This window comes from Oreochromis niloticus, linkage group LG16 (assembly GCF_001858045.2).
Source record: "Oreochromis niloticus isolate F11D_XX linkage group LG16, O_niloticus_UMD_NMBU, whole genome shotgun sequence".
NCBI lineage: Eukaryota > Metazoa > Chordata > Actinopteri > Cichliformes > Cichlidae > Oreochromis > Oreochromis niloticus.
In genome coordinates this window covers 29,846,980-29,870,861 of record NC_031987.2, presented here as the reverse complement: position 1 = coordinate 29,870,861, position 23,882 = coordinate 29,846,980, and the positions used below count along the sequence as shown (strand labels likewise).

Genomic DNA, 23,882 nt, shown 5'->3' with positions numbered 1-23,882 from the left:
TTTACACAATAGTGGAGAAACTAGGTTTGGCCCTTAAAATGTGATTTCCTACTATTCTGACCAACACTGATTTCAACACAGTTTAACAAAGAAAATCTAGATGATGACAGCTATTAAAAAAAACTGGGGGGGAAGCACTAGAATGGCTTCTGCATAATTCAAGTTTTCAGTTAACCTTATCTGGTGATATGTCTTAATAGTAGGTGCATGCAAAGTGCTAATTCGGCAGAATAATTAGTATCATATCTGACTGTGATTTCTCATGGTCAGAAATGACAGACAGAATTCTTGGGAACAGACCTCTGGAAGTAAAGGAGGTGATAAATAATAATTGCAAGCACACTTTGCAGGCCAGAGTTTCAAGATTAAGCAAACAGGATGGGTACTGAAGTATTAGGAGGACATATTAGGAGGATACAAAGGCAGTCTAAATCTGGGCCACCTGATCCTTAGGGCTCCAAGAGGTGGTGATAGTTAACAGTGCAATTACTCCACTAAATTATAATTTCCAGGTCTGACACATCATATTTGGGCTCCACGGCTTTTCAAATGAAAACATTTTGCTCTACAACAAATTTCTAACGGCTAGCGGTACTAGCTATGTTTCAATTTATATGATGAGCCTATAATATATAGCCACTGTTGGGTAGAACAAGGAAATGGTAAAGTTCTCAATAACTTTTCACAAGTAGAGTTGTGGAAATTATTTTTATTTTCATTATATGAAAGGACAGTATCACAATTGTAATGTGCACACTGCACCCTGGACAGAAACAGTTGCATTTGAAACATCTCCTGCTGCTAAAAGGACACTGACTCTCTGCAGGCATGCTGTAGACTTTGTGTTCAAATATAAATTATGAGAGAAAATTAATGGGCCCTCTTTAGGGATTTCTGTCAGTGTTTGGGGACTGTAGCTTCAGGTTTGTATTGTTGACTGGAATCTACATGAAAAAATGCATCTCAGGCCATATTATGGAGTAACGCAAAAGAGATTAAATAGTTAGTGTAACTAGTGGCTTTCTTCAGCGAGAGGTTAAGTAAGTAATGTGTAATATATTATTTCTGTTGAGCAACAATCCTGACATGAAGTATCGCACATGGAAACATCGCAAGCAGCTATTGAACAGTTATGCTGTCCATCAGCATTACACTGAAAAGTACATATAACCTGCCAAAAATGGGGAAAAACAGTTTTGCATAATTTAAGTGCTCTATCTTGTTTTTTGAGGTACAATCACTCTCATGCCGATCAAATTTCCATAGGAAATATTAAATCATGTAAAGGAATATGCATGTTTAATAGTGTGCTTTAAGTAGTAAGAGATAAGGAGGATGAGAGAGCAGGAACTTACTGACATATTAAAAGTGTTTTTATGTGAAGTTAAAGAAAAGAAAATGGAGCTAAAAAGTGTTAAATGAACCACTGCAACACAGAACTGCTGCTGCTTCAGGTGTCACTCTTCATGGATACATTCCGACGGTCTTTCCGAGACTGGATCCGTGCACATTTTGGACACTTTTTCACCACAAAACACTTTTTGTGAAAGCAGGCTTTGCACTCTGTGAAAGACAGAAGATATTCATAGATTTTATTTATTCTGCATATAAACCCAGTGGCAGCATATGACTTGTTATATTTGGGGGGGGGGGCATGCTTTGTCTATGCTCACCTGGACAGCGTTTACATATGTCAGTCTGAAAAGGAAAGATGATGTCTTTCTCTCTGCAAAACTCACAGATAAAACCTCGGGCAAGACACAGCTGTGTGAAAGAAGTGATAAAAGAAAGTCAAAATGATTTAATTTCATACAAACATTCACACGTTTTCCTCCTCTAAACGTGTCGTATTCCTGGTTGTATTTAACTGAAATGTTGTCTGAAATGTTGCGTACTTGTTTAAACGGGCACAAGGATAGGAGTCCTGTAAAGCTATTTCTTTAAGTCATCATTTACATATTAAGTCAGGTGAATGGGCGGAGATCTACAATCCCTAACTTTAAAAGAAATTTAAAATTAGAAATGCTTTTAAGTTAGGTAAGTGCCAATAATATTTAATTACCAAATGCATATCATCAGCACTGGAAAATAGTGCTGATACATAGCTAATAAATAACATTAAAGAGGCCAGAGGCATCTGGTTGAGAATGACTGACCTCACAGTTTTCCACATGAGTAATGGCAGACTGCAGCACTGCTTTGGCCTGTGGCAGCAGCTGACCCTTCTTCACCTTCTGTAGGTCATCCATGGAGAAAAGGTTTGGCTGCTCCTTCAGATGAGCAGGAAGATGCTCCAGCTCAGCCAGCACGCTAGGACACAAACACAGGGCAGATTAGGTTACTAAGTAGTTACTAATGAGTTGGCAACACAGGTTACTTGTTAAAAACTGTAGGTGAATTTGAAATATTTTGTTCATTTCTGAGGGATTAGTATATAATTGCAGTGACCTCAGTTCAAAAGCTTTTTAAGGACATGTTAGGACAGATAGATTTCATGGTTAGGGCACATCCTGTAGGTCAGGGGTGGGGAACTCCAGGTCTCAGGGGCCAGTGTCCTGCAGGTTTTAGATAGCACCCTGGGTCAACACACCTGAATCAAATGATTAGTTCATTATCAGGCCTCTGGAGAACTTTAAGACATGTCGAGGAGGTCATTTAGCCATTTAAGGATCTACATCTAAAACCTGCAGTACGCCGGCCCTTAAAGGCTGGAGTTCCCTCACATCTGCTGTAGGTCCTGTGGGGTCTTTTGTGGATTGGGGTTGTTTTGGCACAACACAGTTACATCCACACATCCTTTCAAGCTTTTCTTTAGCTATGTGCTGAAGAAAAAGAAAAGCATTTTCAATAACAAACGTTATTGCAGGTAATTCAGTGTAAAATACTCACAAATATGATATATGATAATGTAATACAGTTACATGTTTATATAAATGTATTTATTCATATAAGCATTGAATTAAACTTGGTAATAGGAAGAAGTTAGAGATATTACTCTGTACTCTGATCAAAATATACTGCTCAGTTTTGAAGTTTGTGTCCCATTTGCATTTCATTCACTCTATGAACTAGGTGAACTAGTAAATCTTATACCTAGCATACAGTCACAACCAAACTCTTTAGTTATTTACCATTAAAAGGTTTTTGAAACTTAATAAATCCTTGTACTTGTTATTCAATAAGTGATAGAAACATAAAAAAAAAAATACTCAGCAAATTTAATGAAAAACACATTTTGATCCACTGCCAAACCTGTAAATGAAGTAATGTCTTTGTTTTATAAAATGAGGACATGAACCATTTATACATTACATACAATATATAGCAACTTTGTATCATCTCCAAATGTTACCTTTCTGATAATCTGCAGGCTTTTAGCAGCTTCTTGATGCCCAGCAGCTGATCCTGCACCTCCTGATGGGAGGATAGAGGGACATGTAAAAAACAAAAGGGAATAAAAAAATAAATGAAAACAACCTAATAGTTTGTCATTGAATTTCAGTACCTGCTTTGAAATCTAATTCCACAGACTACTTACTAAATCCAGTAAGCACAACAGTAATAATTTAGTCATTAACTCACCCTAAACCTGTCCAGTTCTTTCACTTTACTGTACAGATTTTTACCAACACAGGTCAGGTCAAACAGAGGTTGATGCCACACTGAATCCAGCAGCTGTTTGGAGAAATCACTCACAGGGTACCTGAAATATCAGGATTATTGTGAGTTATGATGATGTTACAAGGTTTAGAAGTGCAAGTTATTTAGAAGTCATTTACATTTACAAGACCTTTAATCACTTCAGTTTTCTAAATGAATTAACTATACATTTAACATATATTAACAGTTACTATGATATGTTGTCTGATTTGATCACCTGCCAAAATCCCAGCAGGACAGTACTCGACCCGGAATCACAGCCTCTGAGCCGCTGTGACAGCAGTCACAGAAATATCTGCAAAAATGAATAACAACAGATCAATGATTCATTTGCAATAACTTGATTATTTAAATATATATGGTTTAATATCTGATTGCAGGAAAACACAGCTCACGGTGTTTTTAATATTTGGGTAATAACATGTTATTTTCCATACCTGCCGAGGTATTCACAGTACCGCAGTTTCTTGATGTACCCTGGTGGGAGATAGAGAGTCTTATATTTGGTTTTTATTCGTCTGGACCTCTGATGAATGCTGCTTGTTACATTGTGAAGACATGTCTGAGGCCTGTGTTTGGTATTTACTGGTATTCAACCTTGATTACTATAGACAACAATGATTTCAGTGGAGAACAGTTTTTTTACATTTATTTATTCCTTTTTAAGAAATGACAAAGTTACATTTCACAGAATGACTTTGAGTTTTACACAAAAATGCTGAATACAGTTGTATTAGTGAAGTGCATGACTTATTAATCTCTCTGCTTTTTCGGTAATGGAAGCATTTTCTGACTATAGTTTATTTTCCTGTGGAGGAATTAAAAATGTTTTTATGCGTGCTGTTGTAATGTTCAAATAAAAACTAAAACAAAAATCCTCTGCAATTCATATTATGTAATGCAGTACTCACTGGGCTCCACCTCGGTCCCACAACCTGCACACAGGAAGTGTTGCGAAGCCACTACCTCGCTTCGTCTGAACAAAGAAAAGAAACCCACACACATTCAGCTCTAAATACACAATCATTTATAGCATCAGAAATAAACCATTTTTCCACTGCGCTGTTGTGTCATCACATATAAATGAGACCTGTGCGTTGGCTGGACCGTAAAGATGATCTGGAAACGTGGTGGTGCCCAGCTCAGGGTTCCTCTCATCCTGGTACGCTGTCGGATCTCTTCTGTCAGGCTACCGCTGCTCACCGCCACATTTTCTGTACCCGGCAGCTGGTATGAACAGGAAGAACAGAGGATACTTGTGGTCATTTCTAGAGTCCAGTCCCAGTAACAGTGTAATAAAGATACGGGAAAGTTTTCTTTGTCATCAGCCACCTACACCTTATTATATATTTATCTCGCATTAAAATACCAAGTTGAGAACGTGTAGTTATAGTTGATTTGTGGTTGCTGTTCTTACCTCCTGAAGCGAGCTGCGAAGGCTTTGCCGGCCACGCTGAAGCTCATTAGAAGGGAGCCAACTTTTTTTGAAATCCAACACCAGCTGCTGGGCTAGCTGCTCAGCACTGCATCATGGGACATCATAGATTTACTCAGATTTCACAGAACAAGCGCTTAGATTATTAAAATGCATGTTTACTGAAAGGAATAGGTTTTCTTACTTTTTTAGAGACTCTCTCTGAGTTAGTGTATGATCAACTCCACAGTCTGAAACACATAATATGATGATTATGTTTATTCTCATTTAATCCAATATTAAGAAAATAATTTCTATATTTAGTTGATATAATAATGTATATGTGTTGATAAAGGTCATAGAAAAAAAAACAACATTTAAAACAATCAGTTCCTGATATAAAGTCAATGAACACTAGGGGGAAAACAAATACTGTAGGCTTCAAATTTCCAAGCGCAGATAAAATATAGATACTTCAATTTTTTCATATGGAATATTAAAAAACCATCATCATTTATGTAAACATTTGGAAATGGTCTGGAGAACATGATGTCCATGGTTTAAAAAAATAATTTCACATTTGTCTGACCACAGAACAGTTTTTCACTTGGCCTCAGTCCATTTGAAATGAGAGTTGGTTTACAGACAATGGGGCATTTCTTATAAAAGAGCTTTAACTGTCATATGTTGCTAATAATGTAAGGGCAGAGGCCAGGAATACGAGAAACTAAGAACCACACTGAGCACACAACATGAGGGAGACGTAAACAAAAATTCTGGGTAATTAGGGAGCTGGGAAACACCGGGGTGAGACAGCTGGAACAAAACAGGGAAGTAAAAGTCAGTTCAAAGCACATGAGACATGAGACTATCAAAATAAAAGACACACACACACAAACAAACAAACCCATAGCAACCAGAATAAGACCTGCAAACTTGACACAGGGACAGAAGCTAAAATGCAGATATAAAATGGAGGGAGCAGAATGGGAAAACAAAAGGGGAAACCACAATCACGCAGAGAATATAAACAGAGACTGCAAAGGATGTAATAAATGCTAAAACTGGGCACAGGTGATCTTTAACCTCCTAAGACCCGAACTCTTCCACAGCATGCAATTTTAATTTCTCTTTGATATTTGGTCACATTGGGGCCCGATGAATGTAAAAACAAAAAATTACCAGATTTGTTTTTTTTTACCTTATTTTTGTTTTTAAGAAAAATAAGAGCCACATATGAGGATATTCATTTAAAATTTTGATAGAACAGTAGCGGTATAATGTCCCCGTGTGGGTATCAGGCCCTTGTAAAGCAAAATTCAGTATTTTGGTCTAAATAACCCAAAATGTGATGTCCACATATATGGACGCCAGGTCCTAGCAGGTTAAAAACAAAGGGAACTACAAAAAAACCCCACATAGTTGATTGAAAGGATCTTCAGTTTAAAAAAAAAAAAAAAAAAAAAAGCGTTTTAGTTTAATCAGTATTAGTGTGGGTGTGAGCGTAGCGGTTAGCTGTTTGTCTGTGCAAATATGTTCACAGTCAAAAAAGCACTTTCTGCTGATCAAAGTATGTTCATATGAGTTCTTTGTTACTTTTGACTCAGATGGAAGATTGGTGGAAAGGAACAATTAACCTGTTGATACCATCTTCACAGCATTTAGGCTGATTTCTATGAAATTTGGTTGAATGAATTGCAGTAACAAATTAGTCATCCTATAGCTTTTTAGTCTGGCTTTTTGTCTAAAAACATTATCCAGACAAACTTGAGACAAAGGAAGATGTAGGACGACCCATTCCTGGTCAAAACAATATGTTTGATAAGGAAGTATTTAAGAAATGTGTGTTTCATTAAAAATAGAAATTCTTACCTTCAAATCCGCTGTCAGTGGAGAGCACAGACAGAGTTTTCATTTGATGTTTAGGCTCATCCTTCCCTGCTTCCTCCTCCTCTTTGTCCTGTGTTTGCTGCTCTACACATGAGTGTGTTTCTCTGTGCGACATCTTCATGTCTTCATCAAGATGTCTTCGCTTGTATCTCTCTCGTCTAGGATCAACTCTGCTGTACTTTACTTTGTGCCTGTGTAGTCTAAATGTCTGCTTCTGTGGCGAACTCTCCTGTGCCGAGATTTTATGTCTTTCCTTGTACATCAGGCAGTTTGTGTCCATTGTGGAACGCCACTGATCTAAGCTAAGAGTCCATTTTGCATTTTCGAGCATCTCCAGCACCATGTCCACCACAATAAAATGAGCGTTTTCCTGCACACAGACCGACACTGATGAGACGCTGCTGAGAGCATTTGGCACCTGTCTGCTGGCACAAATCTGGCTCTGATTTCACATTTCTATATTTAATCCCAAACACTATAGTAACCTGATTAACGGCATCAAATGAAGTTAATTCATAAGTAATTCAATAAGGCAAAAAAAAAAAAAAAAAAGTTCAGTGTCTTAGATTTACATTTACATGGTCTAATAGTAACAGATGGATAAAGATATGTGTTTATTAATGGCATGCTAAGGAGGATTATTGGAATATAAATGATAAATTAAGCACTTGCTAATACCTTACTAATGCTTAATAGTGGGACATTATTCTACCACCTTAAATTTCATATATCTGAATCTTGTAATTTGCAGTTGTATGACTCAGCCAATAATTTTTAAAATAAGCAGCTTGTTTTACAGTGGAAAAATAAAGGAGTGTGTCATTAGCTCTTTTATATTAACTTTTATTAATTTCATTGCAAAATAAATAAAAACTGTGAATGACTGTGGGGGAAAAATGTAATGCACCTTTTCCAGTTCACAACTGGTCTTGTAGATCTCTGCAGTGGATGCTGGGATATCGCTGCAACTTCTTTCTTTGCTTTGTTGTATTGAGGTAGCGCATCCTGATGAAACAAACACACACACACACATATAAACTGACTGGGTTTCTAGCATTTTTAACATTTATATTTTTTTCAGTGTTGCTAACGTCAGGTTCATATTTGCATTCAGTGCACTCAGTGTATCACTGTTACTGTCTGCTCATTTCTATATTTTTATTCTTGGGCTCTATTAAGGCTATATAGGTGGGTATTGGCAAGATTATGCCAAAGGAAAAGGTGGCAATATAAATGTGTACAAAGGCCTAGTGTCAAAGCCTGGAGTAGCTTTACATGTTCCACAGTTCAAAATAATCCCTATTTATCGTATACATTTTCCCTGAGTCCCTGAGTTTACACTCATCCCTTGAATCCAGCTTCTTTCTGATGTGCTTCTCCTCACAGAACTTTCTCTTATTCCTTTTTTTTTTTTTTTTACTTTTACACCTTACAAGTACAGTGCGACATCTGGGTTTTTATGAGTTGTTGTCGTCAACTTTTATGTCTCTTAACTTCATCACGCTGAGATTCAGAAGTGTTTGTGGTACATTTGAAAGACGCCCTCCTAAATAATCCTTTCCCTCATTAAAGAAAATCTGTGTTTTTGGACATGGTTGGTCTCTTTATAGGCACAATAAAACTGCCAGCCACCCTTTACTACTTGACACAGCTGATAAAATACAAAACAAAAATCAGTAAACCCCAGTCATTACTGGGGTTTACTGATTTTTACTGATTTTTTTACTGACAGTAAGTTTACCTGGTGTGTTGTTGGGAATGCAACTACTTTGGGTCCGCCTTTTATGCTCCTCAGCTAATCCCTGCTGTCCACTGTAGGGAAGGTGGAGGCTGGGAGTCAGAAGCCGCTTCAGATTTGATGAGATAGAGGTAGAGTTTTGCTTTTTAGCTATCTCCACTGCGAATGACGACTGATAGGAGCTCGGTTTGGATTCCAGATCCTCCCCACTGGTGGATGTCAACCACTCGTGGGGACCCAGAGACGGTGAACCAAAGACAGGAGATGGTGGGTCCGAGCTAACAGGAGAAACATTTCACTTTAGATGAAGAAGTTTCAAAACAATACAAGTGAAAATCATCCAAGAAATAAACACCAAATTAAATGTTAACCATAAAAAAGCACATATTGTGCATCACCTGACAAGCAGCTGAGTGACATCAAATGTTTACTCATCACTTTAACAAGTAATTAGTTGTTAGTAGTTGGTGTGAGCAGTGAAAATAGTATTTTCACTGTATTTTCAACAGAAACATAAGGAATATCCTGTTTCTTCTTTTTACTTTGAGGTGTAAAACCATAGCTGCAGAAATAAAAAAAAAGGTCTCTTTATTTACTCATTTCAGTTCCTGTTTGCTCATAGGCTCATGGCAACCACACAACTTTCATGACATTTACCATAAAGTATCACAAATGTCAAACACTGTGAGTCCTAAGCAGTAAACACTGGCTCCTGCTGCAATTATTCACAAGAAGTAAAGCTTGTTGTTTACATATACAGCATACTGTGTAGAGTTAACATGAGATATATATAACCTTTAAAGCTTATTAGTTTTATTGTGTTACTTTACCTCCAGCAGCCAGTTATCCCACAGTAACTGAAGTCTCTAAAGCCTTGGCGCCATCAAGTGGTGCTAGAGTAACACTGTGGTAAGCAGACTGTCCTATATTCCTATTCACTATTAGGTACGAGGTGACCACAAAGCAACAACCTAAATGTGGGGCAAAGAGTATGTGTCTGTGAGACAATGGTCCCACATTTCACCAGCTGTCCCAAGCTGGTGAAATGCTAAGAGAGGACCTGCACTTTTCATGTGTGTAATTTCAAAAATAAACACACAAACTCTGCAGATTAACATCTATCTAAAGGACAAAAATACTCATTTATATGAAGGACATTTTCCCAGCCTGCTCACTGAGGAATGCAAGGTTGTGTTTTTCATGAGGCTTCTTTCACTTGTCTGTTCCCTTTTTCTATCCCGTTAACTAGGAACTGTTGTGTCGGCTACTGAGCAGTCTGGTGACCATCTTTTGGTTTCAGCAGGAAGGCAGTCACACAGCACTGTGTCTCATTTAGAGCAATACATATTTTGTAAAATTGCCGTGTGCTGTGTTTAGTTCGCGTTACATCTGAAACTCCGTGAAGCTGCATTTCCTTTTCTCTGAGTTCGACTCCACTAAAAAAAGGCAAAGCTTGTGACTTTAAGGTTATTTGTTTCTTTTCCCCATTTATTAGCTTAGTGTAGACAGTAAGTGAATCTGCATATTACCTAGATACACATACGGTAAATAATGTCTCCATAGGTCAAAAACCCCTTTTTTACAGAAATGTAGTTTGGTGTAGTTGTTAACAGATTCACCTGACATGGGAAAGCTTTGAGACCGGGAGGAAGCAAAAACAAAGATTCAAGGGAGCCCAGGTTTGTGTATTCCTACTGCTTATCACAAATCAAATGACTACATCAGGAAGGGCCAAATCAAACATGCAGATCCTTCCACTGTCGTGACCCTTTGGGAAATAAGGGTGCAGCCATATAAACTGAAAACTTAACTCTAACTCTCCTTTAATTCATTTTACAGTTATCAGATCTATACATGACTAATGATACCTTTTTGTGAAGCATCTTGCAAAACTAACTGAAGTTTACTAAATTTTTTTGCTAAAGGATGCATAAAAGTATGCAATAAGTTTAGTGAAGTGTGGAAGAGGCGGAACAGGTTAGTTAGCTGTATCGCTGTGGAGGTTCCAGTGATGCACTATGTTGGACTGGTGCAGGACAGGCTGTGGTGTACATGTTAGGTTACATTATTTTAAATGAGGGAGGTGATGCTAATTAGATTCACTCACCAAATTCTACCTTTGCTACTAGCTTCATATTGCGTAGGACTGGGATGGACGATTAAATTTTCCAAGGGGCCACATGAGAAAGTGGGCTGTTGTGTTGAACTGCATCAATAAGCTGAACTCAGTTCTGCTCAATATTAATATTATCTCTATAAATGGCCACTATCTAATGAGAGCAGATGTTACAACTGGTCAATGCAAATGTGAAATAAGCACATGCCAACATTGTGTCACTATATAATCAACATTCCTACAAACAATTGTGGACGAAATGTGTTTTGTAAAATTTCCAAATTTCCTGCTTATAGTTTAATTACATCATCTGCAGTTTTGGAAATGCAAAGGAAAGTCACGTCAACAGCAAATGCAAGATCTGCTTTCTACTGTGCATATGAAAGCTCTGGAATGTCCTTGTCACAAAATTTCTGCTCTCTTTTTAGCACCTTGCCTACGCTGAGCCACCTCCCACAGCTGTGTGGGAGCCTTTGTCACCATGTTCAGTCTGATGTGCCTACAATAGTGCAACACACTGTCTGTGATTCAGTGCTCCTGCCATGATAAAATTGACTATTTTAGTTACAACATCAGAAACATGGTTCATTTTTAGCAGTGACTTACACTGCACGCCCTGCTGTATAATACAGTGCAAAAATACCAGTTCCTGTTTTGGGTTAATTTCATTTTGCATCTGCTTCAAAAGCAGATTTGGACAGCCAGTTTGTCCCATTTCAGACCCAGCCTCTCCAATCATGCCTTTCACTCAACACATTCCTGATAGCTCCACTGTCCACTTTTCAACTGAAATTCCAGGTTTCCTGCCAAGGTGTTGAAACACTCTTGGTCTTGCTTAGAGAGTGTCATATTCTCAAATGCTCCTTTTCTCTCAGGTGCAAAAGAATTCACCAAACATTCACTGATAAACTCCCCATCAGAGTATGAATTGCTGTTTTAGTGATTTTGTTGGAAGTAAAAATAAAAAACTGGATGATTAAAGATTGTTAAAGAAAAAAAGAAAGTGCTCGTTGCTTTTGTAGCTTTGCTAGCAAAGTTTCAGATGTCGAGTTCTTGCATTTCTCAATCCTTAAACATAGTAATCTGCTCCAAAAATCACACACATGGCTTTACCTGTGAGTACAGTAAATAAATACTTAGAAGACTGTGTCGTGTTAAAAACTCTGCATCAGGGGGTCTCAAACTTAAATGAGCTGTGGGCCACTGCTGGGACTGTCATTTCATGTGAGGGCCACTTTAGTGTTCAAGTAGTACAAAAAAACAAACAAATAAGAAAACACCCACAAATATTTCTGAAAATCTAGTGTTTTGTTCGTTTTTTTAATAATTTCAAATATTATATCACAAGACAAAACTACAAACGGGAACACATTTTTTGTCACTCTTAACTAACTGATGCCTTTCATTGAACTACCAAAGAAACAAATTGTTACCCTCTTTCTGACCAGACACGTGGCAGCACTTCAGCTATGATTTTGGTTGTATTTAACTAAATAAAAATGCAGACATAAGTGTACACATTAGTTTTTGACTGCTAGTGAAAATTGTTTTCTTCACAAATAACTCTCACTGAACTCAATCCCTCAACATGTTTTTACTCTCTGTTCATATTGCCTTCATATTAAATAACTTTTTGCTTTTTAAAGAACTTATTTTAACATTGCAGTCAACAACAAACAAATCTTCCCTAAAAAAAAGTAACTTCAAGAGCCAAATTGTATTATATTTCTTCACGTCAATATACAGGCCTCAATAGGTGTGACGTGGGCCACAAGTGGCCTCTAGGCCGCAAGTTTCAGACCCCTGCTCTAAATTCTGCATCAGTCTTTCTGACATCTTTCAAGGCCAGCAAACTCAGTGGCATTTACTTGCACACATAAATGCATGTTTTGTTTTGTTTTTTTCATAACATCTTCACAGCAAAAGAAACAACAAAGTTCAGGAGTGACATGTTTAGCCGCATGTTCTCCTTAAATTGCTGGCTGTCTGAGTGGTGTCCCAGAAACGATGTGGGCTTCATAGATAATTGGCAAACCTTCTGGAGGAAACCTGGTCTTGTTAGGAGAGACAGCATCCATCCCACTTTGGATGGAGCAGCTCTCATTTCTAGAAATATGGACCAATTTATTAAACCCCCCAAAATATGACTATCCAGAGTTGGGACCAGGAAGCAGAGTTGCAGTCTTACACGCCTCTTTGCAGCTTCTCTCCTCCTCCAACCCCCCCCCCCCAAAAAAAACCCATCTCCACTGAGACTGTGTCAGCTCCCAAACAGATAAAAAACAAACTAAAAACCAGCAATAAACAACTTAAACATAAAAAAAAATCACAAAGAAAGAACAATACAGTATCCACATCTGAACCAAAGAGTAAAACAGTGAAATGTGGATTATTAAATATTAGGTCTCTCTCCTCCAAGTCTCTTTTAGTACACGACTTAATAATTGATCAACAAATCGATTTACTCTGCCTTACAGAAACCTGGTTGCAGCCGGATGATTATGTTAGTTTAAATGAATCAACACCCCCGAGTCATTCTAACTATCAGAAACCTCGAAGCACAGGCCGAGGGGGCGGTGTGGCAGCAATTTTTCACACCAGCCTATTAATTAACGAAAGACCAAGACAGACTTTTAATTCATTTGAAAGCCTGATGCTTAGCCTCGTCCACCCCAGCTGTAAAACTCAGAAACCAGTCTTACTTGTTATCATCTATCGTCCACCTGGGCCTTACACAGAGTTTCTCTCTGATTTCTCAGACTTTTTATCTGATTTAGTGCTCAGCTCAGATAAAATAATTATTGTGGGTGATTTTAACATCCATGTAGATGCTAAAAATGACAGCCTCAACATCGCATTTAATCTGTTATTAGACTCAATTGGCTTCTCTCAAAATGTAAAAGAACCCACCCACCACTTTAATCACACTCTAGATCTTGTTTTAACGTATGGCATAGAAACTGAACATTTAACAGTGTTTCCTGAAAACCCTCTGCTGTCTGATCATTTCCTGATAACATTTACATTTACAATAACTGATTACACAGCAGTGGAGAGTAGACTTTATCACAGTAGATGTCTTTCTGAAAGTGCTGTAACTAAGTTTAAGAATATAATCCACCCACTGTTATCATCTTCAATGCTCTGTACCAACACAGACCAGAGCAGCTACCTGAACGCTACTCCAACAGAGGTTGATTATCTTGTTAATAATTTTACCTCCTCACTACGTACGACTCTGGATACTGTAGCTCCTGTGAAAACTAAGGCCTCAAATCATAAGTACCTGACTCCGTGGTATAATTCTCAAACACGTAGCCTAAAGCAGATGACTCGTAAGCTGGAGAGGAAATGGCGTGTCACAAATTTAGAGGATCATCATTTAGCCTGGAGAAATAGTTTGCTGCTTTATAAGAAAGCCCTCTGCAAAGCCAGAACATCTTACTATTCATCACTGATTGAAGAAAATAAGAACAACCCCAGGTTTCTCTTCAGCACTGTAGCCAGGCTGACAAAAAGTCAGAGCACTGTTGAGCCAACCATCCCTTTAACGTTAACTAGTAATGACTTCATGAACTTCTTCACAAATAAAATTTTTATCATTAGAGAAAAAATTACCAATAATCATCCCACAGATGTAATATCATCTACAGCTACTTTTAGTACCATCAATGTTAAGTTAGACTCTTTTTCTCCAATTGATCTTTCTGAGTTAACTTCAATAATTACTTCCTCCAAACCATCAACTTGTCTTTTAGACCCCATTCCTACAAAACTGCTCAAAGAAGTCCTGCCATTAATTAATTCTTCAATCTCTAATAATCGGCTATGTACCACAGGCCTTCAAGCTGGCTGTAGTTAAACCTTTACTCAAAAAGCCATCTCTAGACCCAACTGTCTTAGCTAATTATAGGCCAATCTCCAACCTTCCTTTCATATCAAAAATCCTTGAAAGAGTAGTTGTCAAACAGCTAACAGATCACCTGCAGAGGAATGGCTTATTTGAAGAGTTTCAGTCAGGTTTCAGAGCTCATCACAGCACAGAAACAGCTTTAGTGAAGGTTACAAATGATCTTCTTATGGCCTCTGACAGTGGACTGATCTCTGTGCTTGTCCTGCTAGACCTCAGTGCAGCGTTCAATACTGTTGACCATAATATCCTATTAGAGCGATTAGAACATGCTGTAGGTATTACAGGTACTGCACTGCAGTGGTTTGTATCATATCTATCTAATACACTCCAATTTGTACATGTAAATGGAGAGTCCTCTTCACCCACTAAGGTCAATTATGGTGTTCCACAGGGTTCAGTGCTAGGACCAATTCTATTTACATTATACATGCTTCCCTTAGGCAGCATCATTAGAAGACATAGCATAAATTTTCACTGCTATGCAGATGACACGCAGCTCTATCTGTCCATGAAGCCAGGTAACACACACCAATTAGTTAAACTGCAGGAATGTCTTAAAGACATAAAGACCTGGATGGCTGCTAACTTTCTGCTTCTTAATTCAGATAAAACTGAGGTTATTGTACTCGGCCCTGAAAATCTTAGAAATATGGTATCTAAGCAGATTCTTACTCTGGATGGCATTACCTTGGCCTCCAGTAATGCTGTGAGGAACCTTGGAGTCATTTTTGACCAGGACATGTCCTTCAACGCACATATTAAACAAATATGTAAGACTGCTTTCTTCCATTTGCGCAACATCTCTAAAATTAGAAATATCCTGTCTCAGAGTGATGCTGAAAAACTAGTTCATGCATTTATTACTTCCAGGCTGGACTACTGTAATTCACTATTATCAGGATGTCCTAAAAACTCGCTGAAAAGTCTTCAGTTAATCCAAAATGCTGCAGCAAGGGTACTGACAGGGACTAGAAAGAGAGAGCAGATTTCTCCTGTTTTGGCTTCCCTTCATTGGCTTCCTGTTAAATCCAGAATTCAAAATCCTGTTCCTCACATACAAGGTCTTAAATAATCAGGCCCCATCTTATCTTAATGACCTTGTAGTACCATATCACCCTATTAGAGCACTTCGCTTTCACACTGCAGGCCTACTTGTTGTTCCAGGAGTATTTAAAAGTAGAATGGGAGGCAAGCCTTCAGTTTTCAGGCCCCTCTTCTGTGGAACCAGCTTCCAGTTTGGATTCGGGAGACAGACACTATCTCTACTTTCAAGATTAGGCTTAAAACTTTCCTTTTTGCTAAAGCATATAGTTAGGGCTGGACCAGGTGACCCTGAATCCTCCCTTAGTTATGCTGCAATAGACGTAGGCTGCCGGGGATTCCCATGATGCATTGAGTTTTTCCTTTCCAGTCACCTTTCTCACTCACTATGTGTTAATAGACCTCTCTGCATCGAATCATATCTGTTATTAATCTCTGTCTCTCTTCCACAGCATGTCTTTATCCTGTTTTCCTTCTTTCACCCCAACCGGTCGCAGCAGATGGCCGCCCCTCCCTGAGCCTGGTTCTGCCGGAGGTTTCTTCCTGTTAAAAGGGAGTTTTTCATTCCCACTGTCGCCAAAGTTCTTGCTCATAGGGGGTCATATGATTGTTGGGTTTTTCTCTGTATTTATTATTGTGCTATCTACTGTACAATATAAAGCGCCTTGAGGCGACTTTTGTTGTGATTTGGCGCTATATAAATAAAATTGAATTGAATTGAATTATTGTGATTTCTCACAAAATGTAAAGACTGTTTGCTGGCTGAAATGGGACAAACTGGGTGTATCTGTATTATGCTTAAATCCCAATTTCCAATTGACCTCAAACTGGCATGGGCAACCAAATGGGCCAGGTGGATCCCGTGGCCATACCATACTCTGGGCTGATCTAGAGGGCTGGAAATCAGCCTTTTAGCTCTCTGCTTATGTGTTTAGTTAGCACAAAGAACAGAAAATATCAGAATAACAGCACAGCACCACAACACCCAATTATAGTTTTCCCCCACCAGCTGAATCCCATTTTAACTCCTGGTCCTAAGTATCTGAATAATAAAAGCGTAAACATGTTTTATGCCACCTACAGTTTACCTATGTGTACTGAACTGTAGCAGTAACATCATGTAGCATGCAGCTTTGTTCAGGTGGACAAAGTTTTTGCTTTGTGTGGATTCCAAACAGCTAATGATAAAAGTCATTCATGAACTGTAGCACTCAAGAGAAAGACTGAATGACTCATGCACAACTCTTACTTCAAGTTTGATAAGATAGTTAGTGGTTTACCCATCATCACAGCTTACAGCTTATTTTAGAAAAGCATCACCTAAAAAAGCAGCTTTAGAAACGTAATATAATCATTTAGGTTTTGTGTTTTTTTACCCATGAAACCCTTCCCTGGTTTCTTCACCCCCAATGAATAACAACTCTGCAAGATAGAAAAGTATCCATCTTGCAGTGTTGACCTTTTAAAAATTTGAGTGAATCAGAATGTGGGAGACAGTTTCAATATGTTTGAGGAGGCATTGTTTGGTTTTTTGGGGGTTTTTTTTAAGCAGACTGCTCTCTGATCACTCTACACACTGCTCAGCCACAAGAGATGCTTTAGCTGATAGGTGTATCTCACAGCACTTTGGTATTATGTCTTACATAATTAGGTGTATATTCCATCTATGACACATGTAGATCTGTGTTTCTTGTTCATTTTTTTTATTTGTTATCTGATCATTTGTAATAATGATATTGCTGCAATGTTTGAACATATAGTACACAGTATATAGTAGTTACCTGGGATTAGATGTATCATTTACTCCTCCGTGCCAGGAGATGGGTCTGCTCCGTCTGGAAATGACCGGACTGCTCCGGGGAAGGTGGAATTTTTTATCCTCTGGATCCAAAAGAGAAAGTTCCTCTTTGCTCTGGATGTCAGTATCTGTCAGTACTATGTTGCCTTTTTTACACTCATCATCCAAACCCTCACTGCTGTGACTGAGTCTGTCTGACTTGGAGTCAAGGAAAGATTTAAAATCTTTGAGGCAATTGACTTTTGGCTGTTGGTGGTGATGGGAAGATGATGCATTTGCTTCTGTTCTGTCAGTTTCTGGTGGTGACAGAAGGAGAAGTGGGTTAGAATCCATAGCAGCTGACTGTTGTGTTTGGTAGCAAAGGAAAACAAGGGAGACAGCAAAGAAAAAGTTAGGCCTGATCAATATGTATTCCAAAGGCATTCTTCATTTTAATTGCACGTAGATTTTTGGAGCTGGAACCAGAAACAGAGACTGTTCTCGAAAAGATATCTCTAGATAATTTCAAGGAAAAAACCTAGCCATATTAAACTAAAGCTTTGTGATAAATGTTTCAGTAACTCTCTGGTGTTTCCTGTGTGGCGGCAGTCATACCAGTCTTTCAAGATGCCTAGAACACAAGGTTTACAAATGTGTGCTGGATCTTACCTGTAGATGCCATTGCAGGGGTTTTTGACTCCGCTATGTCCACATACCAGCTGACATACCTGGAACTATACAGAGAGGAGGACATGATGCTGTGGCTTCCCATCTGTGCAGAAAAAGAGAGGCAATGTTTCTCAATAACTTTGAAGCAAACTTCCTGCTGCTTTCAGAGCAGAGGCAAAGCAAGTATCAGTTGTGGTAGTGACTAATGGTTGTACAACATCAGAAAGTATTAAATGTTCTGTAATGTTGTGTAAGTTATTAAAACCTCTTCAGCCCCAAGGGGGTTTCTGAGCTTCCTGCTCGAAAATGCAATGCCTAAATTAAATTGATTATTTCTCTGCAATTACAAACTCCGTCCTTACAATCTTGGTATCAAAATGAAGCTAACACTTGGGACATTTAATCAGAGGTGTAAATATTAAAGCGGATATTACTGTGTCAAAGTTACTGAGACTGGAACACAGAAAAAGGAAGTGGATTTTATTCTCGCCTAATTTTTTTCTTCTTTTGCGGCTAATTCGGTGAATTTTGGTCCGATCGTGGTCAAACTTTGTGTGTTTACGCAGTGATAGCCCTGGAAGCTAGCCAGCCTATTTATAACCGGTTACATGAAGTCTGAAGACTGTCTGGTTCTCGTTTGCGTGTTTAGCGGACTTCTGCGCATTACGTAACTGCTCGTTTAATCGCGGCTTGTTTTCGGTGTGTTTGGTGGTTGTAGAAATGGTTTATATGACATTTTAGCTGAGATTCTGAGGTTTCTGTGGATACCGCACATGTCTGGAGTTATATTTCTCAACCGGCGTTATAACCGATTAAACGTGATCTCCTCCCTTTTGCCCCCGGTACCGGGGGCGTGGGGCTTAAGCTGCTGAAAATGTTGGGAAGGTTTATTAGTTCTGCCACAATTTGGAAGTGATGAGCATAAAATAAATAAATAAATATACATATTCATTATGCAAGGATATGCAAGATTATAACCTAAATCTTGATCATAATGCAAATTTTAAAGTGTGTAAGGGCATCTCAGGGGAGAGTTAAAGATTTTCAAAAGTTTAAACAATTACAAATACACTGTCATCGCAACTCCCAGTGTGGAGCAACGCATTCATTTCCCAGGAAATGTGGCATCACAGACTTTTTACTTGTGCAAGTCACAATTGCACAGAGTGTGTAGCTGAATTATTTCATTAGCTCAAAGTAGAGCAACTGTTTGTCTCTGCCATCAACTTCTCTGGATGTTCTCAGTTCTTTCACCTGGCAAGCTGTAAATATTACTATATCCACTGATGCTGATAACTGTTTGCAAAGGTGATTTAAGCATCTATGTAAAGAGTTAACAGAGTTAAGTGATGTATGTGTTTATATACACTATTCTTAAACACTGGTTTTGCTGCACAACTACTCAAACTACTCTGCACAAGAAGATCCTTGTAAAAAATATGTCAATTTTTTGTATTTTCAAAAGTTCATACAAGCCTTATGAAGACGTTGACATTTAAATGGAGGAATTCAGTGTATTAAAAACAGAAAAACGTCATACTAAAATAATGAGAATACCAGAGTGTTTATGTATAACCATCGTTCAGAGGTATTTGGGTGTTTTTATCATGATAGTTTCTAAAACTGAACCAGAACATGGGTGTCTTTTAGGGCACTGAAGATGGGGCTGAACCTCAATCTTTTACTTCAGTTGCTTTCAAAGACCTCACAAACTCGCCTGGAAAACAGCTACTGTGGCCAATACTTCATAAAAGCTAATACATGTTAGCAAAGTCTTTAGTTCATCCAGAATTAGAACAGTCTCAGCTGAGAAACTCCAACAACCATGTGCAGAAAGATTTAAGATCTAAGATTTCATGCTTTGCAAAAACAACCCAGCCTGTACAGTATGGGTGTGACTCTGATTAAAAATATGGGTGTTGTAGACATCACTCTGTGAGAATTAGCACTATCCTGTACGCAAGACAAAACATTAGAACTACGAAACATGTATCAGTCTACATAAAGGTTATTGTAAAGACCTGAAAATAAAAGCTAAAAATGAGGAATAGGTTAAATTAACGAAGTTTGAAAAATTATTTTATTGTTTGAACTCAAATGAAAAAATCTCGAGCACTTACAAAGCCAAATAAAACAAAATAAAAATATCCAGGACATGTCTTTAGTTTCAGTTGCTGTCAATACAACCAGATAACTACAAATATGTTTTTTTTCAATGATAAAAATACATCGTACAGTTTTTGTTGGCCTTATCATGATACAAGCTACAGGACTTACACGTAGTCAGTTCTGCCTAACATAATGAAGAGGTCAGTTGGTGATTTAAAAATATAAGAACTTTCCTGACATCACTATATCTAATCAATAATATCTTATTGGTCCTGAGTTTAGGGCACCCTGATGGCCAACTTCTGCTTTTTTTTTCTTTTTTTACCTCTACCTGGGAATAAATGACAAAGGCCTGCTAGAGGGGGATTTTAGGCTAAAGCATAAGCCATGACGATCAAACTGAGGTGTCACAAGTGGTTACATTGGTACTGAAGTGTTGTGAACCGAATGTCACCGTCTTTGAATCTGAATGAATCTAGACTGTTTCATCAAAAATGAGAAATCAGCATAAAACACAAAAGAACTGAATTAAATGAAAAAGTGTAGCACTGAACTGCCTTCAACGTCATCAACAGACCTCACATCCAACTAAAACTACAGTTATTATATAGTCCACCTGCTGTATCTCCTTAAAACACATATACAACAAAATGTATCCCGAAACAAATCTAAGAAGTGAATTTCAAAGATTTGAGATCAAAAAAGGGAAGAAAACAGCCAAAGATATTTCAGTGCAAATATAAATGTATTTCTCTCAAAGTGACACAGAAAGCAGTTTGTAAAGACTGTGGACAGATGAGCTCTGCTGATTAAGCTCTCTTATATATCGCTCATATCTCCTCAAGGAGCTGCTTCGCTTTAATCAGCCAACAGAGCTTCCTGTATGAATGCAGAAGTAGATTCTAATTGTAAGTGATAATGTCTAAAATATTTCCCTTTTTGTTTCAGTCAAAGTAAAAAGCAACATGTTTGAAGCAGAGAGAGAGGGGGGAAAGCAGACAGCAGAAGCAGCACTGACCAGAACACAAAGCTCCGGCTACTCACCAGTTAGTGACTCGAAGAGGAAACCTGTCAGTCTGGTGAAGGGGGGACTAATGCGAGTCTTCAAAAAGCTGCGGCAGCTGGAGAGAAAGGAAGAGGGCTGGTTGGTTTTCAGCACTTCCTGTATTTAAATCAGGTTTGTATTTTCTGTGTCTCAGCAGTCAGTGCTGGGGTTTTTTTTTTTTTCCACTAAGAACAGAGACACCAAGAAGGTCTTAGTACACCGCACAGCACCTTACCACAAAATTAGCCTAAATATGTATTTGCCACTTAAAAAAACACAAACTTCTGACTTATTCTGCAACTATTTAATAACAGGGAGTTGATTCATTATGTATTAAGTCATGCTTTTATTTAAGGAGCGTTCATAATACATAACACATAATTAAAATATTTATTGTCCGGAGGATTTTCTCTTCCTAAAGAATGAAGGAACATTTAATGAAATATAATCAGATCGATTATAGGAGCGAAAGTGTTTCACCTTAAACCCATAGCAGGTCTTAAATGTTGTGTTCAAAGGTTCCTCAATTTAGACCGTCACAGACGCGAGTGCAAAGGTTTCGTTCAGCAGCATATCTTACGTGACATTTCTCAGTGCTCAGCAAAGGCTGGCATATTAGCTGGCAGCTGGCAGAGGTGAAAGAGGAAGTTCTAGTACAGAGACAAGTATCAATGGCCGGGGGAGGGGGGGGGGCGGTTGAGGCATGCTCAGATTGAGACACTTACCTCCAGACTTTACCTCCAGGTGGCAGCATTTCACAGCCCAGCAATAGCTCAACTTCAGCTGACATTCGGTTGATATTTCAGAACAACAGGTATTTCGGACATAAAGGACGCAACCAGGAATTATCTGTCTGTCTGTGTTCGCTTCATATACTGTATTTTCACGGAGGTTTGCATGTTTAAGTAAACTGCTGCAACATTTTCCTATTTTCCTAGCAACATGAGCGATAGCATAGAACTTTTGCACAGTACTTTAGACATGGTCAAGTCGACTGGTGAAATTCAAACCAGGTTCTGAATGAGGTAAGAAAAGTGATTTAAATGTTTTTGTGATGCTCAAGACGTTTTCAGTTAATTTTTAACTGCTGTAACAAAAGAGAACTTCCAACTCTGGGATGAATAAAATATATTTCAACTTTGCCATGTCTTCTCTCTTTAAGGGGTAACTTGATCCAGTAGACAAAGCAAGACGAGTCATCTGAGAAAACTATTTTATAAGTCTGATTTTAAACTACAATCCTAATTGTAATGATTCAGTAAATGTTGTAAGTAAATGTTGCTGTTTTTATTAGTGATCATGAAATAAACATGACAACTCATTTGTTTGCTTTAATAAAGATAAAGATACATGACCTAGTCTTTTTGGGAAAGAGACACCGAAATCTTAAACCGCAGCACTTCATTCTTTTGAGCATGAACATCCAGACAGCTGGTGAACTCTGGTATTCATGTTCACCAGCTGTCTGGATTTGTAGTCAACAATAACAACAACATGTGTTTTGATAATGCCATTCAAAATGCCATAGAAAAATACAGGACTTGCACCTATAGGGACTTGGTCTGGAGTCAGTGTAGTCTCTTCCTCTGTTATTTTGTGGCTTAATCAGATCTTTTTCATTGTTATGAAGACCACATAATTGACTTGCAGTGAGCTCAACTTACACCCAAGCTGGGGGCTGGTTTTGTAAAATAGCCACTTTTTGGGGGGTAAAAAAAAGTGCTTAATTAGGGAAACACAAGGTACACATTTGCTAAGACACACATTTTTACACCCTGGTACCTCATTAACACACATGACACCACTTTATGTCAAGAAATTGTGATATCAAAAAGAAAAGAAAGCTCTGACTAGTAAAAACGTTTTTGAGAGAAATATTTGAGTCGCTTCTTAAACTTCTTCCTTCCACTGCCTTGTGTTACTCCCCCTTCTCTGCTTTGACTTTTATAAAGATGAAAAATGACATATGTAATTATAAACCGTGCATTTAAAAAGCAACCTGGCTAAAAATTAGCAATAACTATTGAGTTTGAGTTAATCTGTACGATCTGTTGTGTGTTAGGTCAGCAAAGGTCCTCACAAGTATGTAAGTATGAGCAAGTGATGGTGCTCAGTGTAATCAGGGGTCAGCACTGTGCATCATCTGCTGATGCAAGCTTGTTATGTAATGAGCTGACTCAGCACTTCCTTCTGATTCCCGGTGGGACTCTCTCATTATCACTCATACACACACACACACACACACACATGCTGGAGCTTCATGTAAACAGGATGGTTGTAAATAAGGGTTTTTGGCCTGCAGTACAAATCAGTTTCTCTCCTCTCACAGAGCTGCTTTCACGGGCTTTAATCTCAAACAATAAAGCTTTATCAAATGGACATTTAAGGTTCACTTGGAACTGGTGACATTACTGCTCACAAACTGCAGCAGTGGTGTTGTAGATAGTGTAAATATGACATTAAAAAATGAAGAAAAATTGTGATGGTTTGTACCAATTGTTAAATCTAAA

General features: G+C 38.2%; 1 protein-coding gene across 1 annotated transcript; it reads right to left on the bottom strand.

Moving 5' to 3' along the window:
- Positions 1-689: 689 nt before the first annotated feature.
- On the bottom strand, positions 690-21,974 carry rubcnl (rubicon like autophagy enhancer). Its single transcript, XM_005475269.4, has 18 exons — positions 21,853-21,974; positions 21,372-21,448; positions 18,219-18,321; positions 17,554-17,866; positions 8,706-8,980; positions 7,872-7,969; positions 6,947-7,334; positions 5,280-5,325; positions 5,078-5,183; positions 4,751-4,887; positions 4,572-4,636; positions 4,098-4,137; positions 3,878-3,955; positions 3,583-3,703; positions 3,353-3,414; positions 2,157-2,310; positions 1,674-1,764; positions 690-1,563 (listed from the first exon to the last, which is right to left on the bottom strand). Exons 3-18 carry the CDS (start codon positions 18,319-18,321, stop codon positions 1,451-1,453), a joined length of 2,190 nt encoding a protein of 729 aa, XP_005475326.1. The 5' UTR covers positions 21,372-21,448; positions 21,853-21,974; the 3' UTR covers positions 690-1,450.
- Between the last annotated feature and the right edge of the window lie 1,908 nt (positions 21,975-23,882).

Excerpts from the sequence above, each read along its gene's own strand:
- rubcnl (XM_005475269.4), bottom strand. The coding sequence starts at position 18,321 with ATGGGAAGCCACAGCATCATGTCCTCCTCTCTGTATAGTTCCAGGTAT. Across the intron at positions 3,704-3,877 it reads TCCTGCTGGGATTTTGGCAG|GTACCCTGTGAGTGATTTCT; the intron begins GTGATCAAATCA and ends CTGATATTTCAG. Across the intron at positions 2,311-3,352 it reads GCCTGCAGATTATCAGAAAG|CGTGCTGGCTGAGCTGGAGC; the intron begins GTAACATTTGGA and ends TTTGTGTCCTAG.